This window comes from Dipteris shenzhenensis, chromosome 1 (assembly GCF_047967505.1).
Source record: "Dipteris shenzhenensis isolate YYH24624 ecotype China chromosome 1, Dip_SZ_1.0, whole genome shotgun sequence".
Taxonomy (NCBI): Eukaryota; Viridiplantae; Streptophyta; class Polypodiopsida; order Gleicheniales; family Dipteridaceae; genus Dipteris; species Dipteris shenzhenensis.
In genome coordinates, this window is record NC_141596.1 from 65480881 (window position 1) to 65499428 (window position 18548).

Genomic DNA, 18548 nt, shown 5'->3' on the forward strand with positions numbered 1-18548 from the left:
ATGGACTAGAAAAGATCGCAGCAGCATTTTCCCTTCTCTTCTCCCTGACGGAGCAATTAACTGTGTTTCACTTCACAGCAGAGCCCAAAGCGTACCTGACGAGGCTCAGTCAGACAACATTGATTTTGTCAAATGACACTGACACTAGTCAAATTCACCTACCACGCAAATGCGAATCAAATGGTCACAGGCTTCCTAGATGATATGCTGCCCAAAAATTTGGGCATAAACAAAGGGAGTATGATCTTTTACGTCATTTGTTTGTGTTAGATGCATTGCTAAAGGTGCATAATGATTATCTACAAATTCCTCAAACAAGATCCAAATAATTGCATCCCATGAAGCATCTGTCTCAGAATTAATGAAGAATTCGCATGAGCAGATACAAGTACAAGAAGTCCATAATTCGAGCAACTCATAATCTTCAAGATAAATCTATTAATTGCAGTCGAATGTTACAGCAAAGGACACCTTTGGGTGGAAAAGAGCAATGTACAAGGTTGAAATATGCAAGCCATGATTTGCATACAATTATTCTGTAGATCTTCACCAGCCAATCCAAGATTTAGGTGAATCCTCTCTACAGAATGTTTTTTTAAAGCTTTACAATCTTCTTGATAATCAAGACATAAATACCCTGTCCCTTCATGGTAAGGATACTGCACTAACTGGACAATGCAGTGTTCTGTTAAAAGTTAAGCAGCAGCAGCTTGTTCTTCATAATCGCACTCAGCTGGTCGGAGAGTGCACACAAGATTGCGATCTCCATAGACATTGTCTACTCGTCCTGAAAATAACACAAGTAGTTAAAAACGTTGGTTCAGACAAATCTCAGCCCCGTTTATTCAAGGAAAGGTAATAATAAAAAATAACATATACCTTTGTGAGACTAGAACATATCCAATCATACAAATTCAGATTTTTGTTGTTCTAAAACTCAAAGTTCTACAATGAAGAATATTTAGCTGTTGGGCTTCTGCACCCGTGTAAGATATTTCGATATAGTTGAGGAGCTGATCACCACTTGGATGAAAATTCAAAGAATTTGTAACAGAGGGAAAGAGGATAGATTAATTCTTATACCTGTTGAGGGCCAGAATTTGGAGGCACGGACCCAAGGTGCCGGGAAGGCAGCAGCCTCTCGCATGTATGGTTTTGTCCAGTTGTCAGCCAACACAACGGATGCAGGATGAGGTGCACCCTGAAATTGCCAAGATTACGCACCGTCAGCCGGTTGTCTCAAGAGTAAAAGCCTATATTTAATGTTTGTCACACACTTGAAAAAAACTCACTTTCAAGACATTGTCATGTGGACTAGAAGCTCCTTTCTCAATAGACTCAATTTCTTGCCGAATTGAAATGAGTGCATTACAGAAACGATCGAGTTCAGCCTGTTTCATATCAAGGGGGGCAAACAATCATCTTCTGTAACTTATGCTATGGACATAAAAAACCTAGATGAAATGTTCCAAATGTTATCAAGACAAACAAACCATGCACATTCCCTGATGCAACACAACACTAATTTCTGCATAGATATTAGAGATGAAAAGAAGGTGTGGTCGATGAACAAATGAAATTAGACAGCAAAAAGGTATACCTTGCTCTCACTTTCAGTGGGCTCAATCATTAAAGTCCCAGGCACAGGCCATGACATGGTGGGTGCATGATACCCATAATCAATCAAACGCTTGGCCACATCTTCTGCCTCAATGCCAGCAGTTTCCTGCAAGTAAAACAAGCATAGCATCTTCTTCAACATCCCTGTACTTTTGGCCACTTTACCAGTACTTTGCTTATGATTGATCCACCCAAAAATTTAAAAACAATGTGGCAAATCTGCCACCTAGAAGCAGGTTTTACCAACTCCTTGGTTAACCTCCTCTATCATGTAGCCATTCTCTTCACCCTTTTGCCAGCAATTTTGACAAAAATTTGGCCTAGGATGTAATACTGAATCAATACAAAGTTTCTTCATTTGACTTTTAACGTGATCAAACTTCAGAGTACAAAACCATGGCTGAAAAAGGACACCTTAAATGGCCTCAGATCAATTATGAATTCGTGAGCACAGGTACCATTCTTCCCCCAAAATAGAACATGGTAATACTTCTGCTCACGGGCAACAAAACCAAGTACAAAAGAAGCTTGGTGAGTCTATTCAGCTGACTTGGAGTGCAAAAAAGGAGAAACGGAATCAAATTACCTCCAGACGCTTCGCCATGTAATTGGCATTCAAAATAGCCAGCTTTGAGGCATCAGTAAGGCCCTTAGAACCCATCATTGCAATGTACGAATAAGAAATGGGTAAGATCAAAGCTGATCCCCAAGGTGCAGCAGAGATAGTACCAAGTGGCGAAAGCTTGTCCTGAGGTAAAGGAATTCCACCGGTGGATACCTGCCAAAGAACAGAATCCAAGGTGACTGGGTAAAACATGCCAAATACATGACTATAGGAATGCCTGAAACTTGTATTTGCGATATACAAATGCACTTTTTTACCCTACGAACTCAAACCCAAAGCTATATATCACCAACTCCATCAAAATACGGACAGCCACTATGATATTCCCACCACCTTCAGAAATACACAATGAGGAGCATCAATCGTCACAGAATGAATGCTCAGACATGCACACATATCTCCATGGTCATATCTGCTATTCACTTCTGGGCCTTTGACAATGTGAAGAATTTAGTAGATCTGTACCTCTTTTCGCAACATAAACTCTACTCCTTCGAGATTAGCAATTTAAGAGCGCAATCGCAGAATTCATTTTGAAACAGAAGTTTTGATATCCAACGTCCTGCTCAAATCCAACGCTATAGGATTGTAATATTGCAGTGCTAGAAACTACCCAGATTCCTAAGCTTGAGTGACACTTTTTATGTGGACAGGGTGACACTGTTGAAAGTGTATAACACTTTTTATGGACAGGATGTCATGTTATACACTTTCAACATGACATCCTCTCCAGCAGTTTATATTGCCTCAACTAACTCATCATTGGCCAACTAATCTCCAGAGAGAAGTTCCTTCTTGTCAATTCCTACACAGCCCTCAAATGCATCACATAATTTCTCTGATTGGTTCTGGTGCAAGTAGCAGTCAACCTAACAAAGGTCAAAGGAGTATTTTAGGACATTCAGATCAAAATATTTATGTCCACTATTGCTGAATTATCTTTACCAGCCCTCTCTCTATGACTCCTGGAGATATAGCTGGCGCCCTTGAAGGCCTACAAAATGGCTAGTTTGGCAGTAGAAACTAATGACAACAATTATACACGTTCCTCCAGTAGGAAGAGCCCAGTCTACTGGTCTATGTCTGCAAGCGTTAAAGTTCCCACTCTCTTGTAGCTGAATATTTATTCAAAATAAGTAACTTAAGGTACATCACAAAACAACGGTTCAGTCATGGTCTGCAAAACATAACTTCCAGATGACCCAGGCTGCAATGCAGATGAGCATTGAAGAAAGCTACAGCTTAAGGTAAGATCCGGTGCGCATCAAGTCATGTGAGCACAACTACACCACATCAGAGATAAGTTCAACACTAAATTTGTGCATGCATCATAAGGTGCATAGACGACGTTCTGGGACTAGAGAGAGTTGACGTAGGAGATAAAACTGCGAGCCTTGCAGAGTGAGTCCTGAGGACCAGGTCCACCCAAAGCTTCCACATGCAGGGGCACGTTCAGCATGGGCCTAAGAGGGTTGTGGGTATTCAAGGATTCCCATATATAATCTCATAACAACCATGACGTGAAGGTATAAGTGGCTAAAAGCAACCTCACTCCATTATGTCAATTTGGTGGATCTAGCTTTCCTGCCACTCACAATACCTTTTCATTATGAGTACATTTTACTATGTACCCTGACCAGAGCTGCCGTCAGCTAACTAAGACACCCCTTTAAGACTTTATTGTCATGTCCACCAAAACCATGAATAAAATCGTTATGCTAGGTCTACAACACCATGGACCCACAAAAGCATAATCTCTTGACCTTCTACTGGCAATTCCTTAACCTTCCTTATCACTCTATGATACAGTTGGTATTGCCATTTCTACAAAACAAAATAAAACTTCAATCAAAGATGTACACATTAGCCTTTCTATCACTCTACTACAATGCCTTCATAGCTTACAAGAGTCATTTTGCGTCAATCAGATGTGTTATCGGGTGTCCAAAAATAGAGCAGGTTTTTACCACAGGATGGGATGGTAGAAAAGGCGCAAGATGCTTCTTCACACCAATAGGTCCCATGCCTGGACCACCACCTCCGTGGGGAATGCAAAATGTCTTGTGCAAGTTCAAATGGCATACATCTGCCCCAATGTGTCCTGGACTTGTTATACCAACCTATCACACCAAAGGGACATTAAAATCAGCACCATTAATTGAACTTTCATACTCAATACTACACAAACATCAGCTACATCACAGCACAACGCATGCCTTGAACAGAGGGTGCACAAGAATGCCCATACACAATTCGGTGATACATTTACAGGGCTATAATTTGAAAGAAATAAAAAGTTCATCTTGCATTGAATATGTTTGCTCAATGCTGCAGAATAATAAATATTAATTATCCTAAATTAGTGGTCATGAAACCACGACTTGATCCTCACTTTCAAGGCATCCCCAATTCTAATTCTCATACACTCATAGTGCTCGACTTCTCACATCACCTCCTTCCACTGCACTTTTTGTTCCAACTTCCCATCACAAAAGGCTGAAGTTCATCAGTTAATAAAGAAATGGAAAGGACTAATATTAGTGCTTCATGTACCTGTGCATTCATGTTGGCACCATCCATGTACACTTGTCCTCCATTCTGATGGATTATGTTACAGATCTCATCAATGCCCTCCTCATATACTCCATGAGTAGATGGGTAGGTCACCTGGACCAAGCAGTTTGTAAGAAATGGAAAGGTGAGCTTAGACTAAAGCTATTCCCTGTCCCTAACCTTTCTTTTCAGAATTTTTTTAAAAACAGGGAGTAGCTTAGACTACAGCTATTCCCTATCCGTAACCCTTCTTTTCAGAATTAAATCTCAAACTAATAAATAAATGCATTAACTGAATAACCATGCTTGAAAAATAAAAAATCTTCCAGATTTACGCTAGGTACACTTGAAACTTGGTCACACAGAGCATGCCATTTTGACTCAATAATGAGACACGATAAAGCCACATGCATATAGAAACAGCCAGTGTCCAATATAAGGCAGAGATTTGACAAGCAGTCCATCAATCAGAGCCTTAAATAGAGACATGAATATGTACTATTCGAAACGACAATGTTTAATTTACTTACCATGAGAGCAGAAAGGTTATCTTTGTGAGCCTCGGCAGCTTTCCTGAGCTCTTCAATATTTACATTACCTTTTTCATCAGTGCCAACAGCCACAATTTTCATTCCACACATGGCAGCACTGGCTGGATTTGTCCCATGGGCTGAGACGGGAATGATGCAAACATTTCTATGTGTATCACCCCTTGACTGAAGCAAAAATAGGGTCACCCTTAGAGATTATCAAATGAAAATTGGCCATACAATCACAGAAAGAGGAGCAGCATAACACACCAGTGACCAGGAAAAAATCTCAAAGCCTTGTACAACATACAGCTCCAGAACTAAAAAGCACTTACATAATGGTATGCACGAATGACCATGAGACCTGTATATTCCCCTGCAGCACCAGCATTGGGCTGTAGGGATATAGAATCGAAGCCAGTAATTTCACACAGAAGCTTCCCTAAATCGTCAAACATTTCCTGCAGACAACCTTCATAGTTTAGAAATCCTTGTTTCAGCATCAATGAACAAAATTTACCTCCACAAAAGGGCCTGGGACAAGATCCCACAACACCTGATAACCAGAGGTCTGATCCAGGGGAGCAAAAGGATGAAGATTTGAAAACTCAGGCCAAGAGAGAGGCATCATTTCCACTGTTGAATTGAGCTTCATCGTGCAGGATCCCAGAGGAATCATGCTGTGACATAGTGACAAATCCTTTGCCTGGATCCTGTGCAAGTACCTTAGCATTTCATGCTCTGAATGATACCTGCCAAAAAACGTGCATCAATAACCTGATTAAGCAGCCAACCCTAAAAACGTTTGAGGCACAGAACAGACTCCTACTCTCTTTTACCAGGGCTCCCCTCCCTTATGCATACGGGGAATGAAGAGCTGTTCACTTGTTTGCCAAGAGTCCTTCTACACAGTGTTTAACCCTTTGCCTTGTCTTTAGCACCCCTCATAGATAAACAACTCATGGAGTGATGGGGGAGGTGTCATAGCACATCGATATACACAAGGGAAAGTCTTGAGCGAGCTGAATAGCACTAGAACCACTCCATGATATATGAAGGTCTACCATTATTAAAGGTACAAGGTATCAGGAGTGGACGTGGCCATGAAACCAAAAAAAAAGTCATATTTTCAGTCATATGGCTGGGTTCAGATTCCATAAATTGCAGACCCCCCTGTAGATCCTTGCACTTGATGTTGCCATAACATCCACAAAATCTCTTTTTATTTATTCTACCATAAGAAGCGTCATCATTCTTCTTAGGAGAAAAGTTCAAGGCATTGCCTTTCGACTACCAATCAATCTACTCAACATGAGCTACTGTTATGTGACTCTTACTATCATTTTCAAGTAGTAACCATTTCATACACTTTCCCAATTTAAATTGGAAATATGATCATGAGCCTAAACAGTTTGCCACCATTATCTTACATCTGCAAATCATAAACCCTCGTCTACACGTTCTGACTTTACCCACTTAGGCGGATGATAATCATATATCATATACAGTTTAAATCCTTCCATGAAAAGCTACCAAGAACATCCCATCAACAGGTGGCCACAGCCTGGACAGAACTGTTGTTAATACATCAACCAAAATGAATTCAGCTAGTGCAAAAATCAATTGTCTTTGCTAAGGCGTGTGGTCTCAGTGGCCAAACAGATGCCCCAATGAATGCTCCCTACATATGACAAGACACTAGTCTTCGAGTGAAGAGATGTGACGAATAGAAGGACAACGCTATTGACTTTGAAAGTTCCACCATACAACACTACTGACATTGACCCCAGGCTTGTACATTCATTTGATATTCAAGAAAACAAACTTCTGCTATTCATTTACAGAAGACAATCACAAGGTGGATTAATGACCAGTAGCTCCCTGTGTACTTCCAAATCACAAGACAGTAAAATACACCCAAACACTTACATGCTGAACACTGGATGTGTCAAGTAAGCACTCTCACGTTGAAGAGGTGCAGGAATTGATGATTTGACCTCAGGGGCAAGAGATTCAGCAGTGAAGTTTACCTATGGTTAGACAAATTCCAAATGACAATAAATCACACTTCCTACAGCGTGTTAAGAAAATATCTGATGGGATCCTGTAATCAACATTGCCAAACACTCACAGTTTTGTCCTGAGCAAAAATTCTGAATAGCTCATCCACATCCTCAAGAGTAGTAGTTTCGTCTATAGCAACAGTAATCTGCGGTCACGTGGATCAGTCGGTTAACAAACCCCATACAAGATGCCAAAAGATAGCTTATCAGATTCCAGACACATTCTGCCCAATGCAAGCATTGTCACGCTCAATTTTCCAAACAATTCATCAAACACTGACTGACACACCATACTTACTGTCTTCTGGTCAAGAACTCGTAAGTTGACACCTTTCTTGACTGCAGAATTAGAAATCAAATTGGCATCTGGCACTGCAACCTTAACAGTGTCAAAGAATGGCTTCTGTTCTACTTGTACATGCTCAAATTTCTGAAGTCCCACGGCCAAGGTCCTTGCCAGACCATGAACTCGCTCAGCAATTTTCTTCAAGCCCTCTGGTCCATGATAAACCGCATACATGGCGGCCATATTTGCTAACAATGCCTGGATTTGAAACATAGTCAGTTCACAATTGAGAAGGAGCAGCAATGGAAGTGAAATCAGAATGTAAACAAGGCAGCCATAATTCCACATGCGAATAAAGCACCTGGGCTGTGCAGATATTGCTGGTTGCTTTTTCACGCCTGATATGCTGCTCCCGTGTCTGCATGGCCATGCGCAATGCTGGTTTCCCACTGGCATCCACACTTACGCCAATTATTCGCCCTGGCATCATTCTCTTGTACTCTTGAGAAGTTGCAAGAAAAGCTGCATGAGGGCCACCGTAGCCCATGGGTACTCCAAATCTTTGTGCAGAACCAATCACCATATCTGCTCCAAACTCTCCCGGTGGGCGTAAGACTGTCAGAGCCAACAAATCAGTGGCAACTACCACTTTTGCACCATGAGCATGGGCATTTTTTACCATCTCTGAAATGTCAAGTATTTCTCCATCTGTCGTTGGATACTGTATGAGGATTCCACAGACATCTTTACTGCTGTAATCAAAACTCTTTGCGCTAACTACCTTGACAGTTACATCAAATCCACCCGCCCGAGTTTGGCAAATATCAATAGTCTGCGGGTGGCAATGGTCAGCGATCAAGAAAGTCTTTTTCTTTCCTCGGGAGATGCTACTGCACATAGCCATAGCTTCAGCAGCTGCAGTGCCCTCATCCAGAAGAGAAGCATTTGACATAGGCATGGCGGTCAGATCGGTAATCATAGTCTGATAATTGAGCAGTGACTCTAGCCTGCCTTGCGCAATTTCGGCTTGGTATGGCGTGTACTGAGTGTACCATCCAGGATTCTCCATGATATTTCGTAGGATTACTGGAGGGACGAAGGTATTATAATAACCCATGCCAATGTAAGACTTGAAGACTTTGTTCTTGGAGGCCAAAGTTCTCATATGCTCTAACATCTGACTCTCGGTCAATCCCTCGTCAAACTTCGGCAATTTCATCGCCGGTCTAAGGATCCCTTTCGGCACCGTGGCATCGATAAGCGCATCCAGGCTCGAGAAGCCGGACAGCTCCGCCATCTTGCTTTGTTCCTCTAGCGTAGGACTATTGTGGCGCCTGGGGAAAGTGTCGCTCGGCTTCAATGCTTCTACAGAGATGCCTCGCGAGCCTGAGATAGAGAAAAACCCGGGCAGCCATTGCCTGCTCAAAGCTGGCGATCCAGATGCGCCAATTATATGAGAAGCAGAGGCAGAACTAAGGAGCCGCGGAGCTGCAGGGGCAGCAGGACGCCCGGATTGCCTGAGCAAATGCTGCAAGGCCGCTTTGCGCAAGCGAATACCCATGGCTGCAGACATGTCGGCTGGTTGGGGAAGCCAAGCAAGGCAGGAAGCAAGCTTGCGAGACTTGCACCGCTACCCCAAACCAAAGATGTCACAAGAAGGTCATGCGCAGGGGAGAGACTAGAATACTACACGTCGTCCACTGGCTCAGTGATGGAGATCAACTGAGCCAGGGGCAAGCAAAGCCGAAGCAAAGCAAATGGGTGGGAGTGAAGGAGCGAGGGCGGGCGATCTAAGGAAGTGGGAAGATGCAAGAGCAAGGTTGAGCTACGAGGAAGATGAGAATGTGCACTATATCTGCAGGTGGAGGAGGTGGGTGGTGGAGGAGGGGGTGGAGGGTGAATGGAAGGTGAGGGAGGTGTGGGATGAGTGGTGGAGGCTGCGCTAGTGGCTTTGCGGAGGACAGTGGTTCCCACAAGATCAGGAATGCAAGAATCAGAGCAAGAGTGTAGTGGCCATGTTGAGGGATTCCATCCGAGGTGGGGATAAAGAACGTATGCTTCACAAGAGAGCGAGCTGAGGTTTTGAGCCGTGGATATGGAAGGTTTTGAGGAGGAAAACCACCCGTCCTCAAAGCTCCTGATCCACCTCAGAGATTAGCCTTTCCTCAAAGGTGGATATGGAGATTTTGAAGAGTAAATCCACCCCCTCCTCAGATTCTCTCTTCATCCTCCTCCCAAGAGATCAATCACTCCTCACTCCTCAGAGATCGAGATGAATGCCCAAAATGCAGTAAATTACTCTCACCTTGGCAGGTTCCTCCGAGATCAAGATGAAATGCTGGAATGGCAACCATGCAGTTTTACTTGGCAGGTTTGAGGTGGTCATGCACCTTACAGAGTCAACTTTCTCTCAGCAGCACCGCCAAAGTTCTTGCTCATGAGTCTTCTCCTCCCCTTGATTTTCGATCCTGACAGAGGACCCAAACCCTCCGATAGGCTGTCCTTGTAGTTGTTCACCGCTTGCCCTACCTTCCACCTTCCGAAAATTCACTCCCAAACACGTCATTGCTGAGATTGTGGAAAAGGCCGTAAAAGACACTATTTTTCTTTAACATCCTTCGTGGTCGAAAAAACTTTTTTTAAAAAAGGTTATGTAAGATCTTGCACGTCAAGATTATTGGTGCCAATCACATCTCAAGCCTGCTCCCACGATGCCCACAAGGAGATGTCGCTCCTCCATTACATGGTGTATCAAAGGCCGCTCACAAACAAAGAGATTTCCTTTACAAGATGGAAATTGTTCCCCCCAAAGGTGTTTCATGCAATGTAAATTCCCTCTCGTCGTGCTAAAATTCACGTTCAAAAGAGAGAGGAGTGAGCCAAATTTTTATCTTTTAAAAGGGGACACATTTTCACGATTTGGGGGACCTATTTAGCCACCCTTCTCAAAATATGAATTTACAACAAGGTGTAAAAAAAAGATAAATTATAGTCACTCTTCAAAATCAAGGCCTAATTTCACAACTCACCCTTTCACACTTGACCTTGACAATAAGCACAAGAATCGGCTTCGCGACTTAGACCACCTTCAAACAATCATGAATGTCAACCAAGAGCCATTTTTTAGGGGTGAACCTATGACATTCTATGTCACCATAGTGGCTTTTTTTGGGACAATGCAACTATCCTAGGATTGATTGAATCTGTAAACCAAAATCTGCAAGCATTTGCCCTTGATTGAGTAATTGTTGGACAAAGCTCACGACCTTGCTATTGAAACTCCAATTGGATAATAGTGAGTATTCAGGTCCAATTTGGAGTTAGAGCCATGATGGAAAGGCTGCCTACCACAAAGGAAATAAATAGGAAAATTGGAGAGGCACAGGAGAGGGAAGGGAGGGAGATGGCGCAAAGAAGGGGGAGACTCAAGAAGGTAGAGGTGCGAAGCATGAAAGGGAAGATTTACAATTTTGTGGGCTACAATTGAATTTCGATTTTATATTCAAAGGGTGAAATAGGAGGACCTGAATAAATAAGTCATTCCCTTTTCAGAACTTGAGCCACCTAGTGTGGACTGTGCGGCTTTCTTTTGCTCATGCGACCCCCCTGCTCTTCAAATTCTTGCGCCAATGCATGCACTGATCCAGTCGCCTGCCGCATGATTCTTCGTTATCACCATTGAGGTAGTGTAGCCACTCGCTCCTCGTCCCATGTCGTCGGCTCTCTCCCCCTTATCACGATATCTCAAGTTCATTGGCACGGGACGCCTTTGCCGTCCGCCTTCCAAATACTTACCATCACGCCACGTCTGCGAATTCAAAAGTCTATCTTTCTGTCTTGCAACCTATGCAAAGCCAGAACTCCCAGTACTTCCGCCCGTCGTCTCTCCAGCTGGGGGAGCTGGGACCACAATCCGTGTGCTTTATTTCAGCTCATTTCCGGTCACAAACACTCGTGGGTCTCCCAGCTCCACGGAGCAACGCTTCACCTGCTCCGCTTATCGCACGATTCGGTCGGTTGACAGGAACGTAGGCCCTCCTTGACCGTGTTCATTTTTGGCTTGCCATGGGGAAGGCTTAAGCAGGGCGAGAACCCCCGACTGTGCAGGACATTTCTATGCCAAATAGTGTCTGCAGGGAATACGTTCTGTCGTTCGATGGATAGTGTTTTTGGCTTGCAAGGGGTCGATGGAAAGTCCCCAAAATTGCGTACATGTCCAAAATTAAAGACACACCCTCATTTACATGTTTCACCTGTAAGCGCATGATGTTTAAGAAACAAACATCATTCCTAAAAAGGAAACTTATGATCTAATATGTGAGAAAAGAGAGGAAACACAACGCCCGTTCTTAGTAAAAGAGCTTCGCCTTTGTTTGGAGTGCAAGAATTCCATACACAAAGAGAAGTTGCTAAAGTATCTCATTCCCAATAACATTTGCATCAACAAGCCAAAGTATCTCATTCCCAATAACATTTGCATCAACAAGCCGATAGACAAAGTTGTAGCCCTAAATGAGATAGAAGAGCATCTTGTCTCCCCTAGGATAGCATTCACACAAATAAGAGACCTTACTTTTGATGGCCAGCTTGATATGAAAGGAAGCATCGCAAATGTCTTGGCTGACACAACAAAGATTCAAAGAGTCTTGCCACAATTCCAAGATGAAGACACAAGAATGATAATAGGGATAAAGAAAAAAATGGAATATAATTCAATGTACCTTATTGGCAAGGTTAGGCCTTTGGTGCTAATGAACGCAATGCATTCTCTTTTGCCCACACCCTTGTATCAAAGCAATAAAATCACATGAGAGCATTGTGTGTATAGAGTAGCGGCAAAGCTCCACTTGTAATATCTTGAGTCTGAAAGGGGGTATGATGAATCTTAAAGGATGAGGATAGCCAAAATTCTCTTTAGAAAAGATCCAATCATACTTGCAAAATCAGGATCTAGAGAGAGAAAGACTACAAGCATACACTTTTTGAGGTTCCCTCACTTTGTGTAAAAGGTCCCCCCACTTTGTTTTGAGACTCAAAGCTTCCCCCACTTTGTGTAGAGTGCACAATACACTACAACTTTGTCTTTCTTTATGAGAAGGAACTTGGCTAACTTCCTTATGTGACTCAGATTACGTGAATGAAATAGTAGACAATGGTTGAAGCATAGTTAGTTGTTGTCCCTTGCCCTATGAGAAAATCCATGCACTCTGGCACAACATATATCGAGGAAGCTTGAGCTCTGATGAAAGGGCAAGTTGTGACATAGTTTTAAAACTTAATGAAAAAAAAAGGGGACAAACAATGGGCAGGCCCACTAGTATTCTCCCAGAGAGATTTTGGGGGAAGTGGCTCCAAATAGAAAGAAAAAGGAAAGTGATCATGATGCCTTAGTTTGTATGGTTCTTTTACTTGCCTCCCTCTGTGAATCGGCCAAAACTCACTCAAAGTAGTTGGTCTATGCATTAGATTTACTTGGCTCAGATGCTTTATTCACATTAGAGGTGTAGGATCTTCCCCCCTTACCTCTTACGAGATAGAAGGTTGGGCATTGAGAGCACTGAGAGAATTGAGTATTCGATGTCCATATATATGGAAGAGCCAGAGATGGCGACTCTCTTTAGACATGGTGAGCTAGTTATATGAATTTATAGCACTTCAATATGATCCCAAAATTGATGTTGATTTATGATTTGGCTTGGATACTTGACTTAGCTATTCTTTAAGGTTTTTAAAAGCTTTCTTTAGAAAATTTAAAGATCAATTTTCAAGATAGGACAATGAAAAGATTTTTTACAATCTCCAAGCTTTCTTATAAGTTATTCTCTTATTTGTTTGCATGGAATCCAAGACCCACCCCCCCCCCCCATTAGGAAAAAAGGACGCTCATTTTGGGGCCTTTTAGGGTTTGGGAAAAATGTCTCTCAACAAATGAGGAGAAGGCCAACGTAATATAGAAATTCCAAAAAAAAAAGAAAAAAATATGAAAAAAATAGTACTTTATGTTGCTACAAGTCTCTGGCATTAATGAGAAGATTTGTTATTTATTCTTTTACGGTTCGCCTGTCCCTATCAAGAGATGTGAACCCAAAATCGAAACAGAGCTCCATTTTGAAACCTTCCTACGTGGTGACCCAAAATAACCATCCACTTTCTCTTGTTCTCAGGCACCATTCTCTCTTCAACAAGCATTCCTCTACTTTCACCACGAGCCATTTCATTCAAGCAGTCCTCGTTGCATTACTATTGTTGTGATGCTCTTAAACTTTCAAGACAATAAACTCCTTTCACCTTTCATTTGCTTATTCTCAAATTCATTCAGTTTTTTTTTAAACGTCGATAACTTTGGGCAAAAGACTTTGGAGTGATAAAGTATAATGTCTGACTATTTTGGTGTGTGTTTCTTTGACCGCGTAGGTACTAGAGTGAGGATTTCATATAACCGTGCCACTATGGATGATAGCTGGAAAAGGATAGTAGTGGTGGCAAAAGGAGATTGGGTGCTAATGCAACCCAACAATTGGAGAAAGCAACAATCAACTAACACTTTTTTGGCTTCTTGGAAGGGCAAAGTGAAAGATTTTAGAGTCAAAAAAGAAGACACAAAATGCATTAGAGGGGTTTGGATACAACATGTCTACATGCATCGAGAACTTGTATTACGAGATTATCCTACTTATCTTCCACACCATAGACCCAATTGTAAGTGTATTTGTATAATGAAATAGTTGAAATGAAAGAACTTTTTCTTTCTATGACAAACAATATCTTTGTTTTGGTTCATATATGTATCTCTCATCATAGGAAGAGTGGTAACCAATGAAGTGCATATTGAGATTCTTTGATGCTTTACATGGTGCTATTGGGGAGCTACATTACAAAGGTAGAAAATCAACAACATTGGCTGAATCGGGTATATTTTTGAACGATCACTTTTATCAATTGATGGACAATGCTCACTCACACGGTTTATTAAAAAAGCAAGATCTCCAGAGGTGGAATACAGTTGATTGGCCAGTCCTTGATGGTATTCTCTTTACATTTGCGTAATACATTCATCTATCACTTCTAAAGGTATGATATTGCTAAATTTTATTTTTGCAGATACTGCAAAGGAGCGAAAGAAAAATTCAATGCAAGGACACTGTAAATAGAAGAATTCAGATAATTTTACTTGCAATCCAAAAAGAAAGAGTTGACATTTGATGTATTAATACAAAATGAGTACAAGTATCATGTGTTTTTCTATTGTTGCTTAGAATCTTTCTCTTAACTTTTGTGCAGTGGAGACTCCTTCTGAGAAGAGTTGTCTTTAGCTTCTTCCACATGCTGGTTAGGTGGCTACTGCTATACATCCTCTTGCTGTACATCCTTCATGGTCTTGAGATCGGCTTGTTGCAATGTTACTCCCTCCTTGTGTATCGACTCCTCGTGCTGCTTTGATGCCGTTGGCTCCTCGTGCATGGGCTCGGGCTTTTTTGGTAGCTTTGCTTAGAAAGGATCAACTGCTGCTTCTCCTTCCACATCCTTTGAGAATTGTCCTAGCAGCTCATCAACACCAACACCTTCTAGAATATTTTCTAGATTGCTAGTGACAGAGACCTTTTTGTCGACCTCCTCAACCTCTTGTTCAACCTGGAGATCTTCAAGGCCTTTTGAGCCCTCTCTTGTATGGAATGTTCGGTCTGGTGCTAGAGAAGGGGAAGAGACCTCTAACAGCTTCAAAATTGTCTTTGCTCTCTGAAGCTATTTACATATTTAGAGCCAAAACTATCCTCTTTCATTTGCAATAAAAAGAAAGAATTTTTTCAATATTTTTTGTACCAATGCATTGAATTTAGAGCTTCTTAAACAATATGCAATAAAAACACATTTTGTAGCAAAAGTATGTGGCATACTGACTTACAATTCTAAATCTTGGTCAGTGCCTTTTAAGGAATTGAAGGTATAGCATAACTTTTGTTGTATGTCTATATGCACTAAACTCTAGTGATTGCTATAAGAAAAACAACAAACATGAGGGGATTAAAAGGGTGTACATAAATTTGAACATATCAAGATTTTGTCAATAGAGGGTATTAGTGAAAAAGTTCAGGGAACATACTTTGAATAATATGGGAGGAGAAGCATATCAACCACATCAAAATTGCAAAAATGAAACCACTTGGAAATGCTTTTGGTTGATGTCTTGTTATCCTTCAACTTGAATGAGATAGCTGGATAAAGTATATATAGTGTGTTGAAGGCTCTGGTGGATCTGACTCTTCAAAAAACTACAAAAAACCACTTCACTTAGCCTATGAAAAAGTGACTGCTACAAAGACATAAATACAATTGACCTTGAAAAATATCCTTACTATAGAGCTGCAAGCATGATTGTGTAAGTGACATGGTTTTCTTTCAGTGCTATAGCCATTATGCAATCTTGTGTCAAATCCCAACTCAAATCATCATTCACAGTCCAAGATAGACATTATTTCTTTAACTCGCTCGAACTCTTCATACGCAACCTTGCCTCTGGTCTCATGTTGGTGAGTGACCTCTATTATCTTTACTGCATCTGATACCTGATCCTTACAAGTGTTTGGATGTCTTTTTTCATTATAGTCACCGTGTGTGCATGTGCTGCTACCATCGTTATGTCTTGGAAAAACTCTATAAGCCACTCTTCAGTAGCTTCTTAGAGAGCAAACACTGCAATCCTTTGCCATCTAAAGTCCACATGCCAGTTGATGCATGTTGCCCTCACAAGCCTCTGGAATGGTGCCATGGGTACTACATACCCAATGGCTTTTTGAGCCTTCGTGATCTCCATCAAGATAGATCTACCTTGGCTCACTCTCTTCTTCATATTCCTTGCTAGCATGTGCATAGGCTTCCCCTTTTTTGAGGATTTTGACCTTGATGGAGCTATGGTAGCCCCTGCAATGTTAGGTCCCTTGCCTTTCTTCTTGGCTGTTGCTTTGGTTCTTGCCATACTCTATTGTTGTCTTCTCCTAAACATAAATCCAAACATAACAAAGAAATAATCTTGCTTTGGTTCTTGCCATACTCTATTGTTGTCTTCTCCTAAACATAAATCCAAACATAACAAAGAAATAATCTACCCAATAGTTTGCTTGAAAATGCGATTTGGAGCAAAGATTTAACCAAACTATTGAAATCGTGTTTTTGAGCAAAAGCAAATATATATGCAACATACTCTAGCAACACACTCCAGTAGTATACTACTAATTTTGATGTATCAAACTCTAGAATGCAGATGTTTTCTACTGCTAAGATGAATCCAAACATAACAAGAAATACTCCATGCAAACATTTGCTGAAAAATGCGATTTGGAGCAAAGATATGAAGAAAGTACTGAAATCACATTTTAGAGCAAATTTCTCTGCATCAGCATACTCTAACCAATCAGTTTGATGCAGCATCCTCCTAAATTTGATGTAGCATACTCTAGAATGTTAACGAGATGTGCTTAATAGAAACAAGTCATATAGTGTCTTTGAGAGAAAGCTAGAGAATGGCTATTTCACCTTAACAATAGGCAAAAAACAATGATGGGTGACAGATTGCTTACTTGGGCTTATGTCTCTTGATGACAGATAGATCTAGGTGATGGTTCAGGATGGAGCTGGAGTTGTAGTGGATCTGTGTGATGGAGCTGGTGAGGTTGGAGCTGGAGCTGCAATGGGTCTCTGTGATGGAGTTGGTGAGCTGGTGAGGTTGGAGGCAACTAAAACTAGAGGTAGAGATGAAAAGAGAAGGGTAACTCTACTTAGTGGACAGTTTGGTCTCGAAATATGTGCAAGCAATGATTAGCACTTAAATGCACACGTACCTAAAAGACAATTTTCCATGTGTGGTTGATAGGACTGATGTGACTTGCATTGATAATTGTGCCATCTCCTCTTATCTTCACTTTTTTCCGTCGCTCCAACAATTTTGATCTTCTTTTCTTTTCTTCTCCAACACCACATCCTTATCTGCATCTAGACAACATCATCACTGCCATCATCCCCCTTCTTCCTGCACCTATGCAAGAGCCACAGACAAGTCACTAGGGCTAGCCATGGAGAGAAAAAATCCAGGTATTCATATATCCCACATTGGAATCTGCTATATTTGTGGGTAGTAGTGTTTTCTTGATCTGTGTTTGTCTAGACCTCGCTTTTTCTTACATCCCAGTCCTTGTTCCATAGAGGACAAGAGTGTTTTTTAGAAAATGCGATTTGAGACCCTCTTAGCAACAAAACACCCCATAACGCGTTTATGATCAAAACATGCAATGATTTGCTAAAAAACGTGATTTGGAGCAATACTCTTGAAAACACTGGAAAATCGCGTTTTTTAGCAAATTGTTGTGCAAGAGTGTATAGAATGCATAGAGAAAGACCAGTTTACCAAAAATACTAACCTTATTAGTATGTAGATAATATGAGCTTGATGGGTTGAGCTAGAGCTGTAGTGGGTCTGGGTGATGGAGCTGGAGCTGTAGTGGGTCAGTGTGATAGAGCTGGTGAGGTTGTGGGTGACAGTTTGATGGGTGTCAGCTTGATGGGTTGAGCTAGAGCTATAGTGGGTTTGGGTAATGGAGCTGGAGGTGTATTGGGTCAGTGTGATAGAGCTGGTGAGGTTGGATAGCACAAGCCTACTGTAGGGAGGAAGATGAAACTCGAGATGGAGATGACAAGGGGGATGATTAAGTCTAGTGGCTTGGTGTAATCATAGGTGCAAGCAATCACTAAAAGTTAACTCACTAGTACCTTGAAGACCGTTTTTGGCATGTGTGGCTGACAAGTGTGACTTGCATAGATATGTATGTCATCTCCTCTTATCTTCACTTTTCTCCATCCATTCAACAGTTTTGATCTTC

The 18548-nt window shown here is 41.5% G+C and overlaps 1 protein-coding gene across 1 annotated transcript; it reads right to left on the reverse strand.

Annotated features, from left to right (window-relative positions):
- Positions 1-418: 418 nt before the first annotated feature.
- Positions 419-9786, reverse strand: LOC147906222 (glycine dehydrogenase (decarboxylating), mitochondrial-like). The gene is made up of 15 exons (XM_087377225.1): positions 8039-9786; positions 7690-7935; positions 7460-7537; positions 7258-7358; positions 5885-6080; positions 5664-5789; positions 5329-5514; positions 4799-4912; positions 4213-4365; positions 2207-2398; positions 2035-2112; positions 1601-1726; positions 1293-1391; positions 1084-1201; positions 419-787 (listed from the first exon to the last, which is right to left on the reverse strand). The coding sequence occupies exons 1-15, from the start codon at positions 9248-9250 to the stop codon at positions 696-698; spliced, it is 3117 nt and encodes a 1038-aa protein (XP_087233351.1). The 5' UTR covers positions 9251-9786; the 3' UTR covers positions 419-695.
- Between the last annotated feature and the right edge of the window lie 8762 nt (positions 9787-18548).